This window comes from Mobula birostris, unplaced genomic scaffold (assembly GCF_030028105.1).
Source record: "Mobula birostris isolate sMobBir1 unplaced genomic scaffold, sMobBir1.hap1 scaffold_3025, whole genome shotgun sequence".
Classification (NCBI taxonomy): domain Eukaryota; kingdom Metazoa; phylum Chordata; class Chondrichthyes; order Myliobatiformes; family Myliobatidae; genus Mobula; species Mobula birostris.
The window spans coordinates 16,076-38,072 of NW_027276085.1; the positions used below are offsets into that span (position 1 = coordinate 16,076).

Here is a 21,997-nt window from a genome sequence, read left to right on the forward strand (position 1 = left end):
CTTCTTTTTATGCTGTATATAAATGATTTCGATGATGGAATAAATGGCTTTGTTGCCAAGTTTGAAGATGATATGAAGATTGGTGGAGGGCCAGGTAGTGTTGAGGAAACAGGTAGGATGCAAAAGGACTTGGATCGATTAGGTGAATGGGCAAGAAAGTGGCAAATGAAATACAATGTTCAAAATGCATGATCTTGTACTTTGGTAGTAGAAATAAATGTGCAGACTATTTTCTAAATGGTGAGAAAATCCAAAAATCTGGGATGCAAAGGGACCTGGGAGCCCTTGTGCAGAACACTCTAAAGGTCAACTTGCAGGTAGAGTCGGTGGTGAGGAAAGCAAATGCAATATTAGCATTCATTTTAAGAGGTCTAGAATACAAGAGCAAGGATGTGATGCTGAGGCTTTATAAGACACTGGTGAGGCCTCACCTTGAGTGCTGTGAATAGTTTTTGGCTCCTCATCTAGGAAAAGATGTGCTGGCATTGGAGGGGGTCCAGAGGAGGTTCACAAGGATGATGCCAGGAATGAAAGGGTTATCATATGAGAAACGTTTGATAGCTCTGGGTCTGTACTCGCTGGAATTCAGAAGGAATGGTGGGGGGGGATCTCATTGAAACCTTTCGAATGTTGAAAGGCCTAGACAGAGTAGATGTGGAAAGGATGTTTCCCATGGTGGGGGAGTCTAGGACAAGAAGGCACAGCCTCAGGACATAGGGGTATCCATTTGTAACAGAGATGCGGAGAAATTTCTTGCGGCAGAAGGCAGTGATTTTGCAGAATTTGTTACCACAGGCAGCTGTGGAGGCCAGGTTGTTGGGTGTATTTACGGCAGAGATTGATAGGTTCTCGATTGGCCACAGCATCAAAGGTTACGGGGAGAAAGCCTAGGAAGGGAAAAAGGGATTCAGCCATGATGGAATGGAGGAGCAGACTTGATGGGCCAAGTGGCCTAATTCTACTCCTATGTTATATGGTGTTACCAGCTGGTAGGTGAAATGGTCATTGTAAATTATCCTGTGATTAGGCGAGGGTTAAGTCAGAGAATTGCTGGGCGGTGTGGTTCAAAGGGCAGAAGGGCCTATTCCGTGTTATATCTCAATTGTCACCTTACCCACAATCTTTGGGAGGGAGAGGTCCAGAGACACACGACCCTCTGGTGCAGAGACGGCTCCTGATCCTGAGCCCCTGCCCCTGCCCCTGATCTGAAGGGAATGTCGCAGTGTGTGCCGGACACGGTGACAAACGCTAGGCTGAGCTTGGTACCTGGTAATCCCCCCAGTGTGGTGTTGACCGCGTCCCTCATGGCCTGATCCAGGATACCCAGCTGCTTCCTCCGCGCTGAGCTGCTTAACTGGCTGCCGTAAGGAATCCGATCGACTTCCAACAGGATTCGCTGGGCTGTGACAGTGAGGTGGATTGAATGCTGCTCTCCATTGCAAAGATACAGGTTCGCAGATCTGGACACAATCTGGTTGTCTATGGCCAGCAGTAGTTGCTAATGTGGAAAGAAGCAGAGAAATAAGTTCAGCGAAAGAATTCAGTGCTAGACAATGGATGGGAATGGGTAGAGTATGGAGAGCAAGAGATGTACTCCCTCAGTACTGACCCTCCATCAGTACAGCCCTACCCACAGTGTGACCTGCCCTCAATACTGTCCCCTCCCACAGTGTGACACTCCCTCAGTACTGTCCCCTCCCCACAGTGTGACACTCCCTCAGTACTGTCCCCTCCCACAGTGTGACACTCCCTCAGTACTGTCCCTTCCCACAGTGTGACAGTCCCTCAGTACTGTCCCCTCCTCACAGTGTGACACTCCCTCAGTACTGTCCCCTCCCACAGTGTGACACTCCCTCAGTACTGTCCCCTCCTCCCAGTGTGACACTCCCTCAGTACTGTCCCCTCCCAGTGTGACACTCCTTCAGTACTGTCCCTTCCCACAGTGTGACACTCTCTCAGTACTGTCCCTCCCAGTGTGACACTCCCACAGTACTGTCCCCTCTCACAGTGTGACACTCCCTCAGTACTGTCCCCTCCCACAGTGTGACACTCCCTCAGTACTGTCCCTTCCCACAGTGTGACACTCCCACAGTACTGTCCTACCCACAGTGTGACACTCACTCTGTACTGCCTCGCTCATAGTGACACTCCCTCTGTGTGGCCCTCCCTCAATACTGCCCCACCCACAGTGTGACACTCCTTCAGTACTGCCCGCACACAGTGTGACACTCCCTCAATACTGCCCCTCCCACAGTGTGACACTCCCTCAGTGTGACCCTCCCTCAGTAGAGCCACTCTCACAGTGACACTCCCTCAATATTACCCCTCCCATAGTGGGATGCTCCCTCAGTACCAAAGTCAAAATGAACTGCCAATCTTTCTCAGTGTCACTGGTTAAAATTCCCTCCACAGTATGTGCATCACTGGTGTTTTGTTGGTCAGGTGTAATTACCCTTGAGAAGGTGTGGGTGAGCTGCGGGTGAAATTGTTGAGGAAATGCTGGGATACTTAGCACAGCGTTGCTGAGGATCAGTGACCATTAAAAGCATCCCCTCACCCCCACCTGTTGGAAGAAAGGTCGTGATGACGGTGTTTGAGCCCACGACACACCTTAGGGGTCTCCTGTAGTGGTGTCCTGGGACTGGGATGATTGACCTCCAACATCCCCACTCCCCACCCTCTGGGTGAGGTCTGACACCAGCCATTGGAGTGTTTGTCCAATGTCAATGACTTCATGTTTATCCGTTACGCCGGTCGAGGGCAGTCACCCTTCACTCACCCCTAGAGCTCAGTTCTTGGTCCCTGGCATGAGACAAACTGAACTTGGAGTATTTTGGACAGTTTTGGACCCCTTATCTAAGGAAGCATGTGCTAGCATTTGAGAGGGTCCAGAGGAGGTTCACCAGAATGATCCTGGGATTTAAAGGGTTAATGTATAGTACATGGGGTTTTTGATGGCCCTGGGCCTGAACTCTTTGGAGTTTAGAAGAATGAGGGAGGATCTCAGTGAAAGGCCTACACAGAGTGACAGCTGCCTGACCTGCTGAGTTCCTCCAGCGTTTTGTGTGTGTCGCTTTGGATGTGGAGAGGATGTTTCCTTTAGTGGGAGAGTCCGAGATCAGAATGGAAGGATGTCCCTTTAGAACAGAGATGAGGAGGAATTACTTTAGAGAGAGTGGCGTCTGTATCTTTAGAATTCATTGCCATCGACAGCTATGGAGGCAAAGTCATTGGGTATTTTTGAAGTGGACCTTGATAGGTTTATCATTAGTAAGGCCGTCAAAGGTTAGGGAGAGAAGACAGCAGACTGGGGTTGAGAGGGATAATAAATCAGCCATGATTGAATGGAGTAACAGACTTGATGGGCAAAATAGCTTATGTCATATGGTCTCCAGACTGACCCAAGCTATGATGTGGTCCTGAGCTGAGAGCATCAGGTGAGAACCAGACTGGTCATTGTTGGGTAAGTGGCAACTGATGCCCCTAATAAAGACTGCTCCATTACTGTTAATGATGCAGTTCAGGCTGATCAGAATTATCCTGCTTCTGGCGAACAGGACGTATCTGGGTCATTCTTCCCATTGTCGGCCAATTGTCAGTGTTGTAACTGGGCTGGAACAGCTTGGACAGAGACACAGCTCTTTCTGGAGCCCATTTCTCCAGTACCTCAGCTGGGCTGTCGTTTGGGGCCTCAGCTGCTTCTGTCACTGAGCTGTCAACTGGTCCCTGGCAGTGGGAATCTCGGGCGGGAACTGAGGTGGGTCACCATCAATATCTTCGGCTGATTTAGCCTTGTTAGTCCCTGGGCCACACTGTCACCTCCTCCTTCCATTAGCCATTTAATTATCCACCATTTTAAGGACCACCATCAACCAGTACATGCCCTCTTCTCATTGCTACCATCAGGGAAGAGGTATAGGAGCCTAAAGACACACACTCAATGTTTTAGGAAAAGCTTCTTCCTCTCTGTCATCAGATTTCCGGATGAACAGTGAACCAACCCATGAACACTACACTATTGTGGCTCACTTTCTGCTGCTCTTATTTAATTTAATTTTTACATATATATATCTATTTACTACTTATTGTAACTTATAGTAATTTTCTATTTCTTGCACTGTACTGCTACTGCAAAACACATTTCATGATCTATGTCAGTGAGAATAAACCTGATTCTCATTCAAAGTCAGATTTTTATTTCCAGACTCCAAACAGTAATGTCAGCCAGTTTCAGTGGGACCCAAGCCATGTTCCCCGCAGTACCAGTGGGTGACATATTACCTGCTTTTTCTCTGGGCTGTAGGCGTCAGTTACCGAGAGTGACAGAGGCACCGTGTTCCCGTTAACTAAAGCGAACACCACACCGGTGTCCTTTGATGGCCGCATCTGTAGCTTCACGTCAACCTTCCAACCTTCCAAACCCATTTCCACTGTACCTGAAAGAAAAAGACCAGAGGGCTCTCAATTTCTCACATGACTATGTTTGGCATGGGTGACCCTACAAAGAGACAAAGCATAAAGCCCTGACTCCAGCCTTCATAGCTCTCTGGGTTGCTGAGACACTCCAGCTTCCAAACCACCACCAGGTTGTGGTCCTGTTGGAGGACCACCCAGGACAGGACATGCCCTCTTCTCATTACGACCATCAAGAAAGAGGTACAGGAATCTGAAGACCCACACTCAACATTTTAGGAACAGCTTCTTCCCCTCTGCCATCAGGTTTCTGAATAGTCTGAACCCATGAACACCACCTTAGTATTTTGCTCTCTTTTTGCACTATTTGCAGTTTGTATTTTTTAATATACACTCACACCCTGCATAGCGCTGATTCGTTACAACCCAGTTATTCAATTCTTTATTGAAATATTTTTAAAATGACAAAAATTCACTCTAAGCAACATTTAAAACTTCTCAACAGTGGCTGCCATTACAGTAAACACTCAATCAGCCAATGAGAGAGCTTTACAGACACTCTGAGCCTCCCGCAGCCAATCATGTTTTAGTTCACACTCTGCCTCCCCCGTGTGTGTAAACGTCCTTGCTCCGTCGCCAATTTCTTCTTTTTTTTTCCCCACCCACAATGTCTGGAAAACGGCCTGCAACTCTCAATGAGGATAGTACATCTCAGATATCTAGGAAAAGCATTATCACGGATGTGAAACTGCAAGTGATACGGTGTTTGGAAGCTGGTGAGTGTCAGATTGATGTTGGCACCTCTTTGGAATTGGCTACATCAATGATCAGGACGATTATTTAAAAAATGTGGACAAGATAAAAGCTTCGCAAAGACAACCTCAAAGTTATCATCAACGAAGGTGACTAGTTCACTTGAAAAAATGGAAAATAGACTAACTATACGGGTGGATAACCAAACACAACGGAACATGCCCCTAAGCCAGCTGATAATGGAATAGGCAAGAAGCATCTTCAGTCGTATTCAAGAAGAAGAAGAGGATACATCAGTATTATTCACAGCCAGCACAGGTTGGTTTGGTAGATTTATTTGAACGGCCTAGTAACCTCCATAGTATACGTGTCTCTGATAAAGCGGCTAATCCTCTCCTGCTTCTCCCTGTATCTAACAGCAGCCTGTCACACCACATCCCCCTCACCTGCCATTGATTCCACTGCCTCTCATTACCACTGAAGCTGACCCATTCATCCCGAGTGGTGAACCAGTGTCCCATCTATGGTAACGCATTCCCTTTTGAGATCCAAATACTCCACATCCCTTCGTTCCTTTTGCTGAACCAGTTGGATGTCCCTCGAACAATACCAATTGCTGAGCCAACAGACCTTCAGTTCTGGAAGCACAGAACTCACAATTTCCTTTTGTGAAGCCCTTTGCTGTAAAGGGTGGGAACAGTAGCGTAGTGGTTAGCATAATGCTCTTATGGTACCAGCGAGCCGGGTTCAGTTCTATCACTGTCTGTGACAAGCTTGTATATCCTCCCAGTCACTGTGTAGGTTGGGTTTCCTCCCACATTCCAAAGATGTACAGGTTAGGGCGAGTAAGTTGTGGGTATGTTATACTGACACCAGAAAAAATGACTTCTGTAGGTGTGTGGAGGAGAATGTATTGACTGGCTACATCACAGCCTGGTATGGAAACACCAAAGCCCTTGAATGGAAAATCCTACAAAACTTGGTGGATACGGCCCAGTCTATCACGGGTAAAGCCCTTCCCACCATTGAGCACATCTACATGAAACACTGTTGCAGGAAAGCAGCATCCATCATCAGGGTCCCCCACTACCCAGGACGTGATGTCTTCTCATTGCTGCCGCCAGGAAGAAGGTACAGGAGCCTCAGGACTCACACCACCAGATTCAGGAAAAGTTACTACCCCTCAGACTCTTGAGCCAAAGGGGGTAACTTCACTCAGTATCTCTAGAAAGAGGTGCAGTCGACGTTTCAGGCCGAGACCCTTAGTCAGGCGAAGTCCTGACACAGTGTCTCGGCCTGAAACGTCGACTGCACCTCTTCCTAGAGATGCTGCCTGGCCTGCTGCGTTCACCAGCAACTTTGATGTGTTTTGCTTGAAGTTACAGCATCTGCAGAATTCCTGTTGTTAACTTCACTCAGCTTCATTTGCCCCATCATTGAAATGTTCCCGCAACCTATGGACTCACTTTCAAGAGATTCTTCAACTCATGTTCTTGATATTTATTGCTTATTTACTTATTTATGATTATCTTTTTTTTTGTATTTGCACAATTTGTTATTTTTTACACACTGGCTGAATGCCCAAGTTGAACTTGGAAGACACCTGCAGGCTGACCCCCTCACATTCATTAACGTAAATGATGCATTTCACTGTATATGTCCATGTACGTGTGACAGACACAGCTAATCTTTAACCTCCCCCCGGCTCCCCTAAATGCCTTATACTTACTGTAGTTCAGTGGAAGGAGTGCATATCCCCATCCGGGGAAGTAGGAATTCCTCTCCACACTCCGATAACACTGCTTGGTCTCGATGTTCTGAATGACGTCCAGGATTCCTGCAGATCCCTGGTCCATCCAGTTCCAGCTCCGCATGCAGCCGTCCAGCCGAGGGTTCACCTGGGGACAGACACCGGTTAGACCAGTCGTGCGGGCGATGTCTATGGGGGAGGCCTGGCTGAGAGAGCGCTGCCCTCCAGTGAGGTGCAATTAACGATCAGACTGCCTCTTAACCTCTGCAGAACAGGCATTCCTTCAAACCCCCACCAGTTTAGGCTGGAAGCAGAGATACTTCAGAGAGGATCTTACAGTGCTCAGCAGGCTGGGAATGCACTCCACAAAAGTACTGATTGAGTGGGAGTCGGGGACTGTGACCTTGGGAAATGGCCCTGACATCAACAGCTTTGTAAACACATCCCACGACTCATCAACGGCTCCAAGAGGAAAACATCAACAACTTCATTCATCCTGAGGTTATTTGGAAAGCTCGGACATGTTGGTTCCTGTAGCTCTATCACCTTGCATGGTTCTTGTGGAAGGCCACTCTCGGACCTGACAGCTTGAGCTGATCCACCTTTTGACTAGCTGGCCTTCCACTGAAACCTCCATTACTGAAAGTTCTGGTAATCCACTACCTGAAGATGGCTTGGTTTCCTGACCGACCGGGCAATGTATGTTGCTCTTCCCCCTCACTCAGCAGGCAGCCCATTGTCACTCTCCTCGACCTCACTAACAACACCATTTCCATCATCCCCTCACTCACCAGGGTCCCTATCTCCACTCTGTCCCCCTCTCACACCAGGGTCCCTATCTCCACTCTCCCTCTAACACGTCAGGGTCCCTATCCCCACTCTCCTCCCTCACTCTCACACCACGCTCCCTATCTCCACTCTCCCCCTCTCACACCAGGGTCCCTATCCCCACTCTCCTCCCCCTCTCACACCAGGGTCCCTATCCCCACTCCCCCCTCACTCACCAGGGTCCCTATCCCCACTCTCCTCCCTCACTCTCACACCAGGGTCCCTATCCCCACTCTCCTCCCTCATACACCAGGGTCCCTATCTCCACTCTCCCCCTCTCACACCAGGGACCCTATCCCCACTCCCCCCTCACTCACCAGGGTCCCTGTCCCCACTCTCCTCCCTCACTCTCACACCAGGGTCCCTATCCCCACTCTCTCCCCATCACACACCAGGGTCCCTATCCCCCATCCTCTCACACCAGGGTCCCTATCCCCACTCTCCTCCCCCTCTCAAACCAGAGTCCCTATCCTCATTCTCCTCCCTCACACACTAGGCTCCCTATCCCCACTCTCTCCCTCTCACTCACTAGGCTTCCTATCCCCACTCCATCCTCTCACAGCAGGGTTTCTATCCCCACTCTCTCTCTCTAACTTACCAGGGTCCCTACCCCCACTCACTCACCAGGGTCCCTATCCCCACTCTCCCTCACACACCAGGGTCCCTATCCCCACTCTCTCCCTCTCACACACCAGGGTCCCTATCCCCACTCTCTCCCTCTCACACACTAGGGTCCCTATCCCCACTCTCCCTTTCACACACCAGGGTCCCTATCCCCACTCTCCTCCCTCCTCACTCACCAGGGTCCCTATCCCCACTCCCCCCTCACTCACCAGGGTCCCTATCCCCACTCTCCCTCACACACCAGGGGCCCTATCCCCACTCTCCTCCCTCTCACACACCAGGGTCCCTATCCCCACTCTCCCTCACACACCAGGGGCCCTATCCCCACTCTCCTCCCTCTCACACACCAGGGTCCCTATCCCCACTCTCCCCCTCACACACCAGGGGCCCTATCCCCACTCTCCCTCTCACACACCAGGGTCCCTATCCCCACTCCCCCCTCACTCACCAGGGGCCCTATCCCCACTCTCTCCCCCTCACACACCAGTGTCCCTATCCCCACTCTCTCCCTCTCACACACCAGGGTCCCTATCCCCACTCTCCTCCTCTCACACACCAGGGGCCCTATCCCCACTCTCCCTCTCACACACCAGGGTCCCTATCCCCACTCCCCCCTCACACACCAGTGTCCCTATCCCCACTCTCCCCCTCACACACCAGGGTCCCTATCCCCAGTCCCCCCTCACACACCAGGGTCCCTATCCCCACTCCCCCCTCACACACCAGTGTCCCTATCCCCACTCCCCCCTCACTCACCAGGGTCCCTATCCCCACTCCCCCCTCACTCACCAGGGTCCCTACCCCGACTCCCTCCTCACTCACCAGGGTCCCTATCCCCACTCTCCTCCCTCTAACACACCAGGGTCCCTATCCCCACTCCCCCCTCACTCACCAGGGTCCCTATCCCCACTCTCCCTCACACACCAGGGTCCCTATCCCCACTCCCCCCTCACACACCAGGGTCCCTATCCCCACTCCCCTCCCTCACTCTCACACCAGAGTCCCTACCCCCCACTCTCCTCTCTCACTCACCACGGTCCCTATCCCCACTCCCCCCCTCACTCACCAGGGTCCCTATCCCCACTCTCTCCTCTCATTCTCCAGGAACCCTATCCCCACTCTCTCCCCCTCTCACTTTCTATGGAACACTTTCCCATTCCTTCTCCTTACCATTTCCTGTAATTCCTTTAAAAGTACCCAACACTCTGGGAAATTCATCATAGTTATTAAAAAAGTGGGGGTCTCACATTACATAATGTGGAAATTGCACTGATCACGTACTACGCATTCCACCCTGTCCCTCACACATGGGCAATGTCAACCTTGAACAAAATACCAGGATGCACTCCTAACCCAGCGGTGAGCAGAGGGAGGTAAAGCCCAGTGAAACACTGGGAGCTCCACTGTGTGGAACAAGGTCTCACTGATGAAGACCCCATTGCCATCTCCATTCCCCTGCACCGTGGGGTTAAATCTAGTGACGGGGAAAGGATCACACAGGGCACTAACACACAGAGATCCAGTGCCTTTGGCCCATTTAATTCAGACGGACCAACAACCACCCAGTTGCACCAACCTCAGTTTTAAGTCTCCCATATCTCCATCCGGTAGATAGAGTCACAGAGAAAGCTTTTGGTACATTGGCCTTAGATTGAAGTACTGAGTAGAGCAGTTGGGATGTTATGCTGAAGTTGTGTAACATATTTGTGAGGCCTAATTTGGAGTGCTGTGTGTAGTTCTGGTCACCTACCAACAGGAAAGATATCAATAAGATTGAAAGAGCGCAGAGAAATTCGGGACTCGAGGATCTGAGTTATTGGGAAATGTTGAATAGCCTTGGTCTTTATTCCCCAGAGTTTAAGAGGATGAGGAGAGATTTGATAGAGATGTATAAAATTATGAGGGGTATAGATAGGGTAAATACAAGCAGGCTTTTTCCACTGAAGTCAGCGAGACCAGAACTAGAGGTTATAGGTTAAGGGTGAAAGGGGAAATACTTAAGGAGAACCTGAGGGGGAATGTTCACTCAGAGAGTAGTGAGAGTGTGGATTGAGCTGACAGTAGAAGTGTTAGATGTGGGTTTGATTTCAACATTTAAGAGGTTTGGATAGGAACATGGATGGTATGGAGGGCTATGGTCAACGTGTTGGTTAATGGTACAAGGTAGAATAATAGACTAGATGGGCTGAAGGACATGTTTCTGTGCTGTACTGCGTTATGATTCTATAGATTTACAAGGATGTTGCCTGGATTGGGGAGCTTGCCTTATGAGAATAGGTTGAGCGAACTTGGCCTTTTCTCCTTGGAGCAACAGAGGGTGAGAGGTGACCTGATAGAGGTGTATAAGATGATGAGAGGCATTGATCGTGTGGATAGTCAGAGGCTTTTTCCCAGGGCTGAAATGACTACCATGAGAGGGCACAGTTGTAAGGTGCTAGGAAGTAGGTACAGAGGAGGTGTCAGGGGTAAGTTTTTTTACGCAGAGAGTGGTGAGTGCATGGAATGGGCTGCCAGCAATGGTGGTGGAGGTGGATACGGTAGGGTCTTTTAAGAGACTCCTGGATAGGTACATGGAGCTTAGAAAAATAGAGGGCTACGGGTAACCTGAGGTAATTTCTAAGGTAAGGACATGTTCGGCACAGCTTTGTGGGCCAAAGGGCCTGTATTGTGCTGTAGGTTTTCTGTGTTTCTATGTTTTTAACTCCACAGCACACCCACACAGAGGGCTGGGGGCCACTTAAGCCACCGACCCAATGTGGGAGGAAACCGGAGCAGCCCGGGACGGGGGGAGTCCATGTGGTCACGGGGAGAACATGCAAACTCCACGCAGACAGCGCCGGAGGTCGCGATTGAACCTTGTTGTGTGGCAGTGGCTCTACCAGAGTTACCAGAAGGTAGCAGGCTGAGATCTAACGCTCCTCTGGGTTTGCCCACTGCAAACGGGAGCTGCAACCCCGGCCCATACAGTGAGAGGCATCGACAAAGCAACGGGCTCCTCGGAGCTTCCTTGCCCACCCCGTTCCTACCGCTGTTTAGAAACTGTGAACAGATCTGGAGAAGGACATTACATATGGAGTGATGGGGTGGACTTGTCTGGGCAAACCAGCGATCGATATCTTCATCTCTGTCGTGGCGTTGCCTGCGAAGATGCGACCAGGGCTGTTGATCTTGATCACTGCCTCGCGGGCGACCTTCACCACCACGCTGGTCTCATCTTCCTCCACCGAGATCTGGGGGTAGAAATTGTTGTATGGCCGTCAGTCCCACAGCAGCCTGCTAACCCGGGGGTGGGGGGCACCCCAGGGGAGAGAGCACCTACTCTGGTAAAGGGACCCAGACCCGTGACATTAACCTCTGCCTCTCCCCACGGATGCTGCCTGACCTGCCGAGTGTCTCCAGCAGTTTCTGCTTTCCTGCATCGGCAAGGTGGCATACATCACTAAAGACCCTCACCCCCATCCCAGATTTGCCCTCTTCTCATTACTACCATCAGGGAGGAGGTGCAGGAGCCTGAAAAACCACACTCAGCATTTTAGCTTCTTCCACCATATCCCCCCACCACCACCACCCCCACCCCCCGGCCAGCCATTGGATTTCTGATGGTCCATGAACACTACATCGTTAGTTCTTTTCTTTCCGCACTAATTATTCATTATTATTATTAACACCAAACCCTCATTATTCCTTTCTTTTGCACTATACATTTCTTGTAATTTCTAGAAGTTTATGCCTTTGCACTCTACTGCTGCCTGCAAAACACCGAATTTCACCCTGCTGATAATAAACCCGTGTCTGATTCAGGGTTCGGTCGGTGGGCTCTGCCTGGTGAATTGCAGAGCCCGGAGAGAAGAGGGGCGTGTGTAACCAGACATTGGACAACTTGCTCTTTTTAAAGGCAGCCTGCGGTCCCAGGTATCACCACGCTGCGTGGAGCCGGTGAGGTTCCTGTCAGAGTGAGGCCTCAGTGAGGGAGATGGAACAGCCATTTTAAATTCAGCCAGTTCACAGGAGTGTGGGAACAGCCAGCTAATTCATGGTGGATAAATAAGGGCCACGGGTTACTGGGGAAAACCCATAAAATAGTGAAAATAAAGTCCTACACAGTCATTTGTGCGAGAAGGAGTGGTCTGCAAGGGAACTAGATTCAACTTCTTGGTTTTGAAAAGGGAACTGGGGAGGTTATCAATATCAGCACAGTCCCTAGAGTGGGGCTTGCCTAAGATCTTTTGGAGAGCTAGCACACACTTGATGGGCCTCGTGGCCTCCTCCTGTACGCAAAGACTCCACGGTAAAGGGAAAGAGCTCACCGTGTGCCAGATGCCGTCGTTAATCTCGGGCCCCCCACTAATCTTCACCCGGTGGATGTGATCATTCTTGAACTGAACCTCCAGCTTCCCATTTTGAACGGTGACCATCAACCAGGCAGCGTTCTCCTGTGTCTCGGCGTAGAATATGAGCCCCTCAGAGTCGAAGGTCCTGAGGTCAAATTCTGCTGTAAACCTGTGAAGCAAAGCAGATGGGCAAGAGGCAGGGCGCCGCTGGAGGTAGGTTGTCATCGGCAGAAAATTAGGAAGTGACGAGGAGACATGGAGGAGTGAGAGAGGGGAGTGCTATTTGATTTTATTTCCAGATACAGCAAGCTAACAGGCCCTTCCAGCCCAAAGGGACCATGCCACCCAACTACACCATTAACCTACTAACCCGTATATCTCTGCGATGTGGAAGGAAGTCAGGGCACGCGGAGAAATCCCACACTGTTTCCACGGGGTGGGGGGCGGGAGCGTACAAACTCCTTACAGGCAGTGGTGGGAATTGAACCCAGGTCGCGGGCGATGTAAAGCATTACACTAACCACTATGCTACCGTGCCAATCCCTGTCGTAACAACCTCACACTCAACACCTTGCATTGGTCCTGGAGCAGGGTAAAGGGCTAGCACAACATCATGGGCCGAAGAGCCTGTACTGTGCAGTATTGTTCTCTGTTTTATCAGCAAGACCAGGGAAGCATTTGTGGACATCAGGAAGGGGAAAATCCGGTCCTCGGTGAGGGGGTCAGTGGTGGAAAGGGTGACTCCCTCCAACTTCCTGGGTGCCAGCATCTCTGAAGATCTATCCTGGGCCCAACGCATTGATGCAATCACGAAGAAGGTGCACCCATGGTTCTATTTCATGAGGAGTTTGAGGAGATTTGACGTGTTACCAAAGCCTCTTACAAATCTCTGTGGATATACAGCGGAAAGCATTCTGACTGGTTCTATCAGAGCCTGGTAAGGAGGCCCCAATCCCAAGATCGCAAGAGGCTGCAGAGGTTGAAGACTCAGTCAGCTCTCTCACAGGCACAACCCTCCTCAGCACTGAGGACATCTTCAAGAGGCAGTGCCTCAAGAAGGCAGCATGTTCCCTTGTAAAATAAAACCAATTTACAGCTTGCGATTGACTACACAACCAACATTTCCTTGAATTCCCTGTGCTAAACGCTGGGGGGAGGGGCGGGGGTGCCGGATGTGCAGGAAGACAAGGTGGCCCCTGTGAGACATGGTGCCTCCCCCAGCCACGCTCAGCTTCTCCTCACCTGGACAACAGCACGGCACTGGCTCACCTGCTGTCTGTGGGAATCTTGAACCTCAGGTAGACCACCGGGATCCCAGCGAAAAGCTCCCCCATGTTGAGGATGTTTGGCCTCCTCACCGTCTGCAGGGCCACACAGGTGGGGATCAGCTGGCAGGCGACAAACCCGACTGTTAGAGGCTGCAGTAAGTTCCCCAGGGAACACTGTTTTACACGTCATAAATCCCAATGGTCACAGACTGCCGTGGGTAGGGAATCCACTGAGGAATGAGAGACAGGTAGAGCAGCCCCTTCTGAGGAGGACTCAGATCCTGCATGGGAATTTCCACAGTTCAGTGACTGGACAAGAGGGGTAGAATGTGGGTAAATGTAAGGTTGCCTCCCCTTGTAGGCCTCACATTCGGGAAAGCGAAGCATTGTTTAAATGGAGAGAGTTGGACAGCGGCTCCTTTAGGGAGGTGATGTTGAGGCTCTATAAGGCACTCATGAGACGACAATTGGAGTATTGTGTGTAGTTTTGGGCTCTTTATTTTAGAAAGGATATACTGACATTGGATCAGGTTCAGAGAAGATTCACGAGAACGATTCCAGGAATGAAAGGGTTACCGTATGAGGAACATCTGGCAACTCTTGGGCTGTATTCCCTGGAGTTCAGGAGAATGAGGGGGGATCTCATAGAAACATTCAGAATGTTAAAAGGCCTGAACAGATTAGATATGGCAAAGTTACTTCCCATGGTAGGGGATTCTAGGACAGGAGAGCGTGACTTCAGGATTGAAGGACATCCTTTTAGAACTGAGATGTGGAGAAATTACTTTAGTCAGAGGGTGGTAAATCTGTGGAATTTGTTGCCACGAGCGGCTGTGGAGGCCAAGTCATTGGCTGTATTTAAGGCAGAGATAGATAGGTTCTTGATTAGCCAGGGCATCAAAGGGTATGGGGTGAAGGCAGAGGAGTGGGGATGACTGGAAGAATTAGATTAGCCCATGATTGAATGGTGGAGCAGACTCGATGGGCTGAATGGCTTATTTCTGTTTCTATATCTTATGGACTTATGGTCTTAAACAGCATATGAACAAAGAGCATGCAGCCATCAGGAAGGCAAAGGGGATGTTGGTCTTTATTGCACATTATTTAAAGGTGGCTAAACATTTACTGGAGCCAGATCAGAGAAGGTTCACTGGGGTTGATTTCTGAGTTGCGAGGTAATATTACAGCTGTATAAGACTGTAGTTAGACTCCACTTGGAGTACTGTGTTCAGTTCTGGTCACCTCACTTCAGGAAGGATGTGGATACTATATAGAGACTGCAGAGGAGATTTACAAGGATGTTACCTGGATTGGGGAGCATGCCAAATGAGAATAGGTTGAGTGAACTTGGTCTTTTCTCTTTGGAGCGACAGAGGATGAGAGGTGACCTGATAGAGGTGTATCAGATGATGATAGGCATTGATCGTGTGGATAGCCAGAGGCTTTTTCCCAGGGCTGAAATGGCTATTACGAGGAGGCGTAGTTTTACGGTGTTTAGAAGTAGATACAAGGGGGATGTCAGAGTTAAGTTTTTTTACACAGAGAGTGGTGGGTGTGTGGAATGAACTGCCATTGATGGTAGTGGAGGTGGATATAATAGGGTCTTTTAAGAGACTCTTAGATAGGTACACGGAGCTTAGAAAAATAGAGGGCTATGCAGGAGGGAAATTCCAGGCAGTTTCTAGAGTAGGCTACATGGTCGACAAAACATTGTGGGCTGGAGGGCCTGTAATGTGCTGTAGATTTCTATGTTCTATGTTCTGTTGTGGGGGTTGTTCTGCTAAGACAGGTTGAGCATGTTGGCCGATCCTCACTGGGAGTTGGAAGGTGGTGAGATGATCTTACTCCGGTGATGAGGGAGCTCCAGATGTACCGAGAGGATGTACCTCCTGCTGGAACCGCACACCATCATGGGGGTTACTCTTGGGACCTGGTGAATTGTCAATCCCAGGGAGATGTGGAGATGGAGCAATTACATGCATTCGGGGTGGAGAATGGCCAAAATTAAGGATCTGGAGGAGCAGCTAGATGACCTTTGGTTTGTACGGGAGAGTGAGAAGAAAAATTGATCAGTTACAGAGAGGTAGTCACCCCGCAGTTGCAAGAAGCGCGTAGCTGGGTGACTGTCAGGAGAAATAGAAATATGAATGGGCAGTTAGCACAGAGAACCATTTGGCCATTCCTCTCAATAATAATACAACACTTTGGATACTATTGTGGGGATGACCTCCCAGGGGAATGTCACGAAGACCGGGTTACTGGCACTGAGCATGGGTCCGTGGTGCAGAAGGAAAAGAGGGAGGAGAGGGGAGCGCTAGTGATAGTCAGGGGAACAGACAGGAGATTCTGTGAATGTGAACGGGACACCCAGGTGTCCACAACATTTTGGAGGAGAAGGGAGAGCAGCCAGATGTCTTGGTACATATTGGTACCAATGACATAGGAAGGGAAAACAAAGGGGTCCTGAAAAGAGAATTTAGAGAGTTAGTTAGAAAGCTGAGAAGCAGGACCTCCCGGATAGTAATTTCTACATTGCTGTCTGTGCCACGCGCCAGTGAGGGTAGAAACAAGATGATTTGGCAGATTCAATCAAGAGACTGTGGATGCTGGAAACCCGAGCAACACACACAAAATGCTGGAGGAATTCAGCAAGCCACCAGCATCTACAGTCCAAGATGTTGACTGTACTCTTTCCCATAGATGCTGCCTGGCCTATTGAGTGCCTCCGGTATTTTGTGTCTGTTGACTTGGTTGATTAATCTGTAGTTGAGAAGCTGGTGTAGGGACAGGGCTTCAGGTTCTTGGATCATTGGGATCTCTTCTGGGGGAGGTATGACCTGTTCAAAAGTGACGGGTTGCACCTGAACCCGAGGAGGACCAATATTCTCGTGGCCAGGCTTGTTAGAGCTGTTGGGGAGGGTTTAAACTAATTTGGCAGGGGGTGGGAACCAGAGTGAAGGGACTCAGGATAGGACAGATGGTAAAAATGTAAAGATAGCGTGCAGTCAGACTGTCAGGAAGGGCAGGAAGATGATAGGACATAATTGCAGCCAGCAGGGTGAGTATCAGCGCATTAGGGATGCAGGATCAAAAAGGGTAGCAAATACAGTACTCAAAGTGTTATATCTCAATGCACAGAGTATAGGAAGTTAAGTAGATGATCTTATTACAGATTGTCAGGTATGATGTTGTGGCCATCACTGAATCATGGATGAAGGATGGTTGTAGTTGGGAGCTGAATGTCCAAGGTTACAGATTGTATCGGAGGGATAGCAAAGAAGGCCGAGGGGTTAGTATAGCTCTGCTGATAAAGAATGGCATCAAATCAGTAGAAAGATATGACATAGGATCGGAAGAGGATGAATCCTTGTGGGTTGAGTTAAGAAACTGCAAGGGTAAAAGGACCCTGGTGGCAGTTACATATACAGGCCCCCCAACAGTGTCTGGGATGGGGACCATAGATTACAACAGGAAATAGAAAAGGCAAGTCAAAGGGGCAATGTTATGGTAGTCATGGGAGATTTCAACATGCAGGGCATTTGGGAAAATCAGGCTGGAAATGGATCTCAAGAGAGTAAGTTTGTTGAATGCCTTTGAGATGGCTTTCAGAGCAGTTTGTCATTGAGCCTACTAGAGGATCAGCTATACCATTCTGGGTTGGGTGTTATGAAATGAACTGGAGGTGATTAGAGAGCTTAAGATAAAAGAACCCTTAGGAGACAGTGATCACAATATGATTGACTTCACCTTGAAATTTGATAGGAAGAAAGTAAAGTCTGAAGTAGCAGTATTTCAGTGGAGTAAAGGAAACTACAGTGAGGAGTTGGCCAAAGGAAACCGGAAGGAGATGCTGGCAGGGATGACAGAAGAGCAGCAATGGTGTGAGTTTCTGGAAAAAATGAAGAAAGTGCAGCATAGATATATTCCAAAAGCAAAGAAATACTCCAATGGCAAAATAGTACAACCCTGGCTGACAATGGAAGACAAAGCTAATGTAAAAGCAAAAGAGAGGGCAGACAACAAAGCAAAAGCTTCTTCAATTATGTAAAAAATAAGAGAGAGATGAGAGTGGATATAGAACCGCTAGAAAATGAGGCCGGAGAAATAATAGCAAGGGCCAAAGAGATGGCAGATGAACTAAATGAGTATTTTGCATCAGTCTTCATTGTGGGAGACACTAGAAGTGCGCCAGATGTTGAGGGGTGTGAGGGAAGAGAAGTGAGTGCAATTACTGTTATAAGGTAGAAGCTGCTCAAAAAGCTGAAAGACCTAAGGGTACATAAGTCACCCGAACCAGGTGAACTGCACCCTAGGGTTCTGAAAGAGGTAGCGGAAAAGATTGTGGAGGCATTAATAATGATCCTTCAAATATCATTGGGCTCTGGCATGGTGTCAGAGGACTGGAAAATTGCAAATATAACTTCTCTCTTTAAGAAAGGAGGAAGGCAGCAGAAAGGAAATTATAGACCAGTTAGCCTGGCCTCAGTGGTAGGAAAGATGTTGGAGTCAATTGTTAAGGATGAGGTTATGGAGTTCTTGAGGACACAGGACAAGGTAGGACAAAATCAGCATGGTTTCCCTAAAAGAAAATCTTGCCTGACCTGTTGGAATTCTTTGAGGAGATTACAAGTAGGATAGATAAAGGGGATGTAGTGGATGTTGTATATTTGGACTTTCAGAAGGCCTTTGACAAGGTGCCACACATGAGGTGTTACCTTACTGAGTTAAGAGTCCATGGTATTACAGGAAAGTTACTAACATGGTTAGAGCATTGGCTGATTGGTAGGAGGCAGTGAGTGGGAATAAAATGATCCTTTTCTGGTTGGCTGCCAGTGACTAGTGGTGTTCCACAAGGGTCAGTGTTGGGACTGCTTCTTTTTATGCTGTATATGAATAATATAGATGATAGAATAGATGGCTTTGTTGCCAAGTTTGCAGATGATATGAAGATTGGTGGAGGGGCAGATAGTGTTAAGGAAACAGGTAGGCTGCAGAATGACTTAGACAGATTAGGAGAATGGGCAAGAGAGTGGCAAATGAAATATAATGTTGGAAAATGCATGATCATGCACTTTGGTAGAAGAAATAAATTTGCAGACTATTTTCTAAATGGGGAGAAAATCCAAAAATCTGAGATGCAAAGGGACTTGGGTGTTCTTGTGCAAAACAGCCTAAAGGTTAACTTGCAGGTCGAGTCAGTGGTGAGAAAGGCAAATGCAATGCATTCATTTCAAGAGGTCTGGAATACAAGAGAAGGGATGTGATGCTGAGGCTTTATAAGGCACTGGTGAGGCCTCACCTTGAGTATTATAAACAGTTTTGGGCTCCTTATCTAAGAAAAGATGTGCTGGCATTGGAGAGGGTCCAGAGGAGGTTCACAAGGATGATTCCAGGAATGAAAGGGTTATCATACGAGGAACATTTGATGGCTCTGGGTCTGTACTCACTGGAATTCAGAAGGATGAGGTGGGGATCTCATTGAAACCTTTCGAATATTGAAAGGCCTAGACAGAGTAGATGTGGAAAGGATGTTTCCCATGGTGGGGGAGTCTAGGACAAGAGGGCACAGCCTCAGGTTAGAGGGGTGTCCATTTCAAACAGAGATGCAGAGAAATATCTTTAGCCAAAGGGTGGTGAATTTGTGGAGTTTATTACCACAGGCAGCTGTGAGGGCCAGGTCACTGGGTGTATTTAAGGCAGAGATTGATTGGACACAGCATCAAAGGTTGTGGGGAGAAGGCTGGAGAATGGAGCTGAGGAGAGGAAAAAAGGATCAGCCATGATTGAATGGCGGAGCAGACTTGATAGCCTAACTCTGCTCCTATGTCTTGTGGTCTGATGGTCTAAAATGGCCTTCTGACACCTGGCAAGCTCAGAGACGAGTTGTCTGTCTCTTCTATAACAATGAAATTTGATAATTGCAAGAGGCAGGAAAGAAAAGGTTCAAAGCCAATTTATTATTGAGGTACATATACGTTACTACCTTGAGATTTGTTTTCTCGAAGGCATTTACAAGGGAAGTACAATAGAATTTATGAAAAATTATATGTAAACAAAGACTGACAAATGAGTATGTGTAAAAAGGATTGTATTAGAAGGTAAGCTGCAGTTGGGGGAGATGGGGGAATCCAAAATAAACAAATAATCAACTCCTGGCAGTATTTTAAATCTTTCACAATTGACCAGCTGATGAAGTGAGCCTCCAGCCTCCAGCCTCCAGCATTTGAATTGTTTATTTTCTGGGCTGGTAAGATGGACGGGAACTATACCAACACACGTGCTGCATCCATGGGGGGGCGGGGGGAGGGTAGGGGGAAGGAACTGTTAAGGTTTTGGGGTCAAAAGCCTGCATCAAGACTGACAGGAATTCTACTTTGCACCAGCGTGCTCCACACCAAACTGTAAAGAGTCAGAGGAAGTTCTCACAGGAATGTCAGTCCATGCTGATCCCAAACCAGTTCTGTTAACAGGGACGTGATACATTCAAAATGACAATCCTGCTTCCTACGTGATGGGAATGAGTACACAACACCTTCTGGGGCACCCTGCTGTGGGAGTGGCACCAGGTCCTTCTTTACCTCACAGTCCTGTCTGTCCACAGACAACTTCTCCCCTTTCTTCCCATCGCAGAAGCAGGTGAAGCCTCCCGGGTAGTTCAGACACTCGCGGGTGCAGTTGCCCTCAGCACACTCATCGATATCTGTGGGGAGAGAATCAAACTTTGCCTCAGGAAAGTCTTTCTGTGGAAATAATGTGCTGGTAGGCAGAGAAGTTCGCAGAGCCCGTGGCAAGCCTCCGGTTTAAGATGGCACTGGTGAAATACAGCAATGACTTGCTGGTAGCAAAGAAAACAAGCAAAACTATAAGTTACTGTATTAACCACACTTTTTCTTGGATACGATCACTGCAATCAATAGCCCGTAACTCCTCTTTCAGAGTCGTGCTTTTGAACTGCCTGAGCAGCCTGGCATTTTTTTTTGATGTGAACTGAGGTCTTGATGGTGCAGGACAGCTGTGGCATGGCATGTGTGAGCCAAATTGAGGCGTTAGGCACGAGCCAACGTTTGGCCATTGCTGGAGTGGACTTGGTGGCGATTCAATGTAGGCGGAAACAGAGCGAGGAGACGGGGCCTGGGCCGCGGACCGAGAATGAGGAAAGACCCAAGGTTTAACCTATTTAAGCACCGGGCTGAATCGGAAAGGTCGGGTGCGGGCCGAATTGAGGTGACAGGGCCTGGGTCCTAGAGTGAGGGACTACCTGAGTTAGACCATAAGACATGGGAGCAGAATTAGGCCATTCAGTCCATCGAGTCTGCTCCCCCATCCCATCATGGCTGATCCAGGATCCCACTCAACCCCATTCACCTGCCTTCTCGCCATATTTCGTGATGCCCTGACCAATCAGGAAACTATCAACCTCCACCTTAAGTATACCCACGGACCTGGCGTCCACCACAGCATTCCTCAGGTTCACTACTCTCTGGCTGAAAGACATCCTCTTTCCCATTGCTCGAAAAGGTCACCCCTCAATCTTGAGGCTGTGCTCTCTAGTCCTGGATACCTCTACCATAGGATACATCCTCTCCACATCCACCCTAGCTAGTTCTTTCAACATTTGGTATATTTCAATGAGATCCCCCTCGCCCTCTTCTCAATTCCAGTGAGTACAGGCCCAAAGCTGCAAACGCTCCTCATATGTTAACCCCTTCATTCCCAGAGTAATCCTCGTGAACCTCCTCTGGACTCTCCAATGACAATAGCGTTATCTCCTTGCTTTTATATTCTATTCCCCTTGAAATAAATGCCAACATTTACCTTATTGGCCTTTTCTCCTTGGAGCGACAGAGGATGAGAGGTGACCTGATAGAGGTGCATAAGATAATGAGAGGCATCGATCGTGTGGATAGCCAGAGGCTTTTTCCCAGGGCTGAAATGGCTAGCATGAGAGGGCCATAGTTTTAAGGTGCTTGGAGGTGGGTACAGGGGGGATGTCAGAGGTAATTTTTTTTACACAGACTGGCGGGTGTGTG

The 21,997-nt window shown here is 48.8% G+C and overlaps 1 protein-coding gene across 1 annotated transcript in view; it reads right to left on the reverse strand.

Moving 5' to 3' along the window:
* The window catches only part of LOC140192897 (vitamin K-dependent protein S-like), a 30,464-nt gene that overhangs the window by 2,387 nt on the left and 6,080 nt on the right, over positions 1-21,997 (reverse strand). The window contains exons 2-8 of the mRNA XM_072250400.1: positions 20,546-20,667; positions 13,969-14,087; positions 12,676-12,868; positions 11,437-11,598; positions 6,896-7,064; positions 4,282-4,436; positions 1,267-1,498 (exon numbers count right to left, since the gene is read on the reverse strand). Coding sequence (XP_072106501.1) covers positions 1,267-1,498; positions 4,282-4,436; positions 6,896-7,064; positions 11,437-11,598; positions 12,676-12,868; positions 13,969-14,087; positions 20,546-20,667 — 1,152 coding nt within the window. The remainder of the gene's footprint in view (positions 1-1,266; positions 1,499-4,281; positions 4,437-6,895; positions 7,065-11,436; positions 11,599-12,675; positions 12,869-13,968; positions 14,088-20,545; positions 20,668-21,997) is intronic.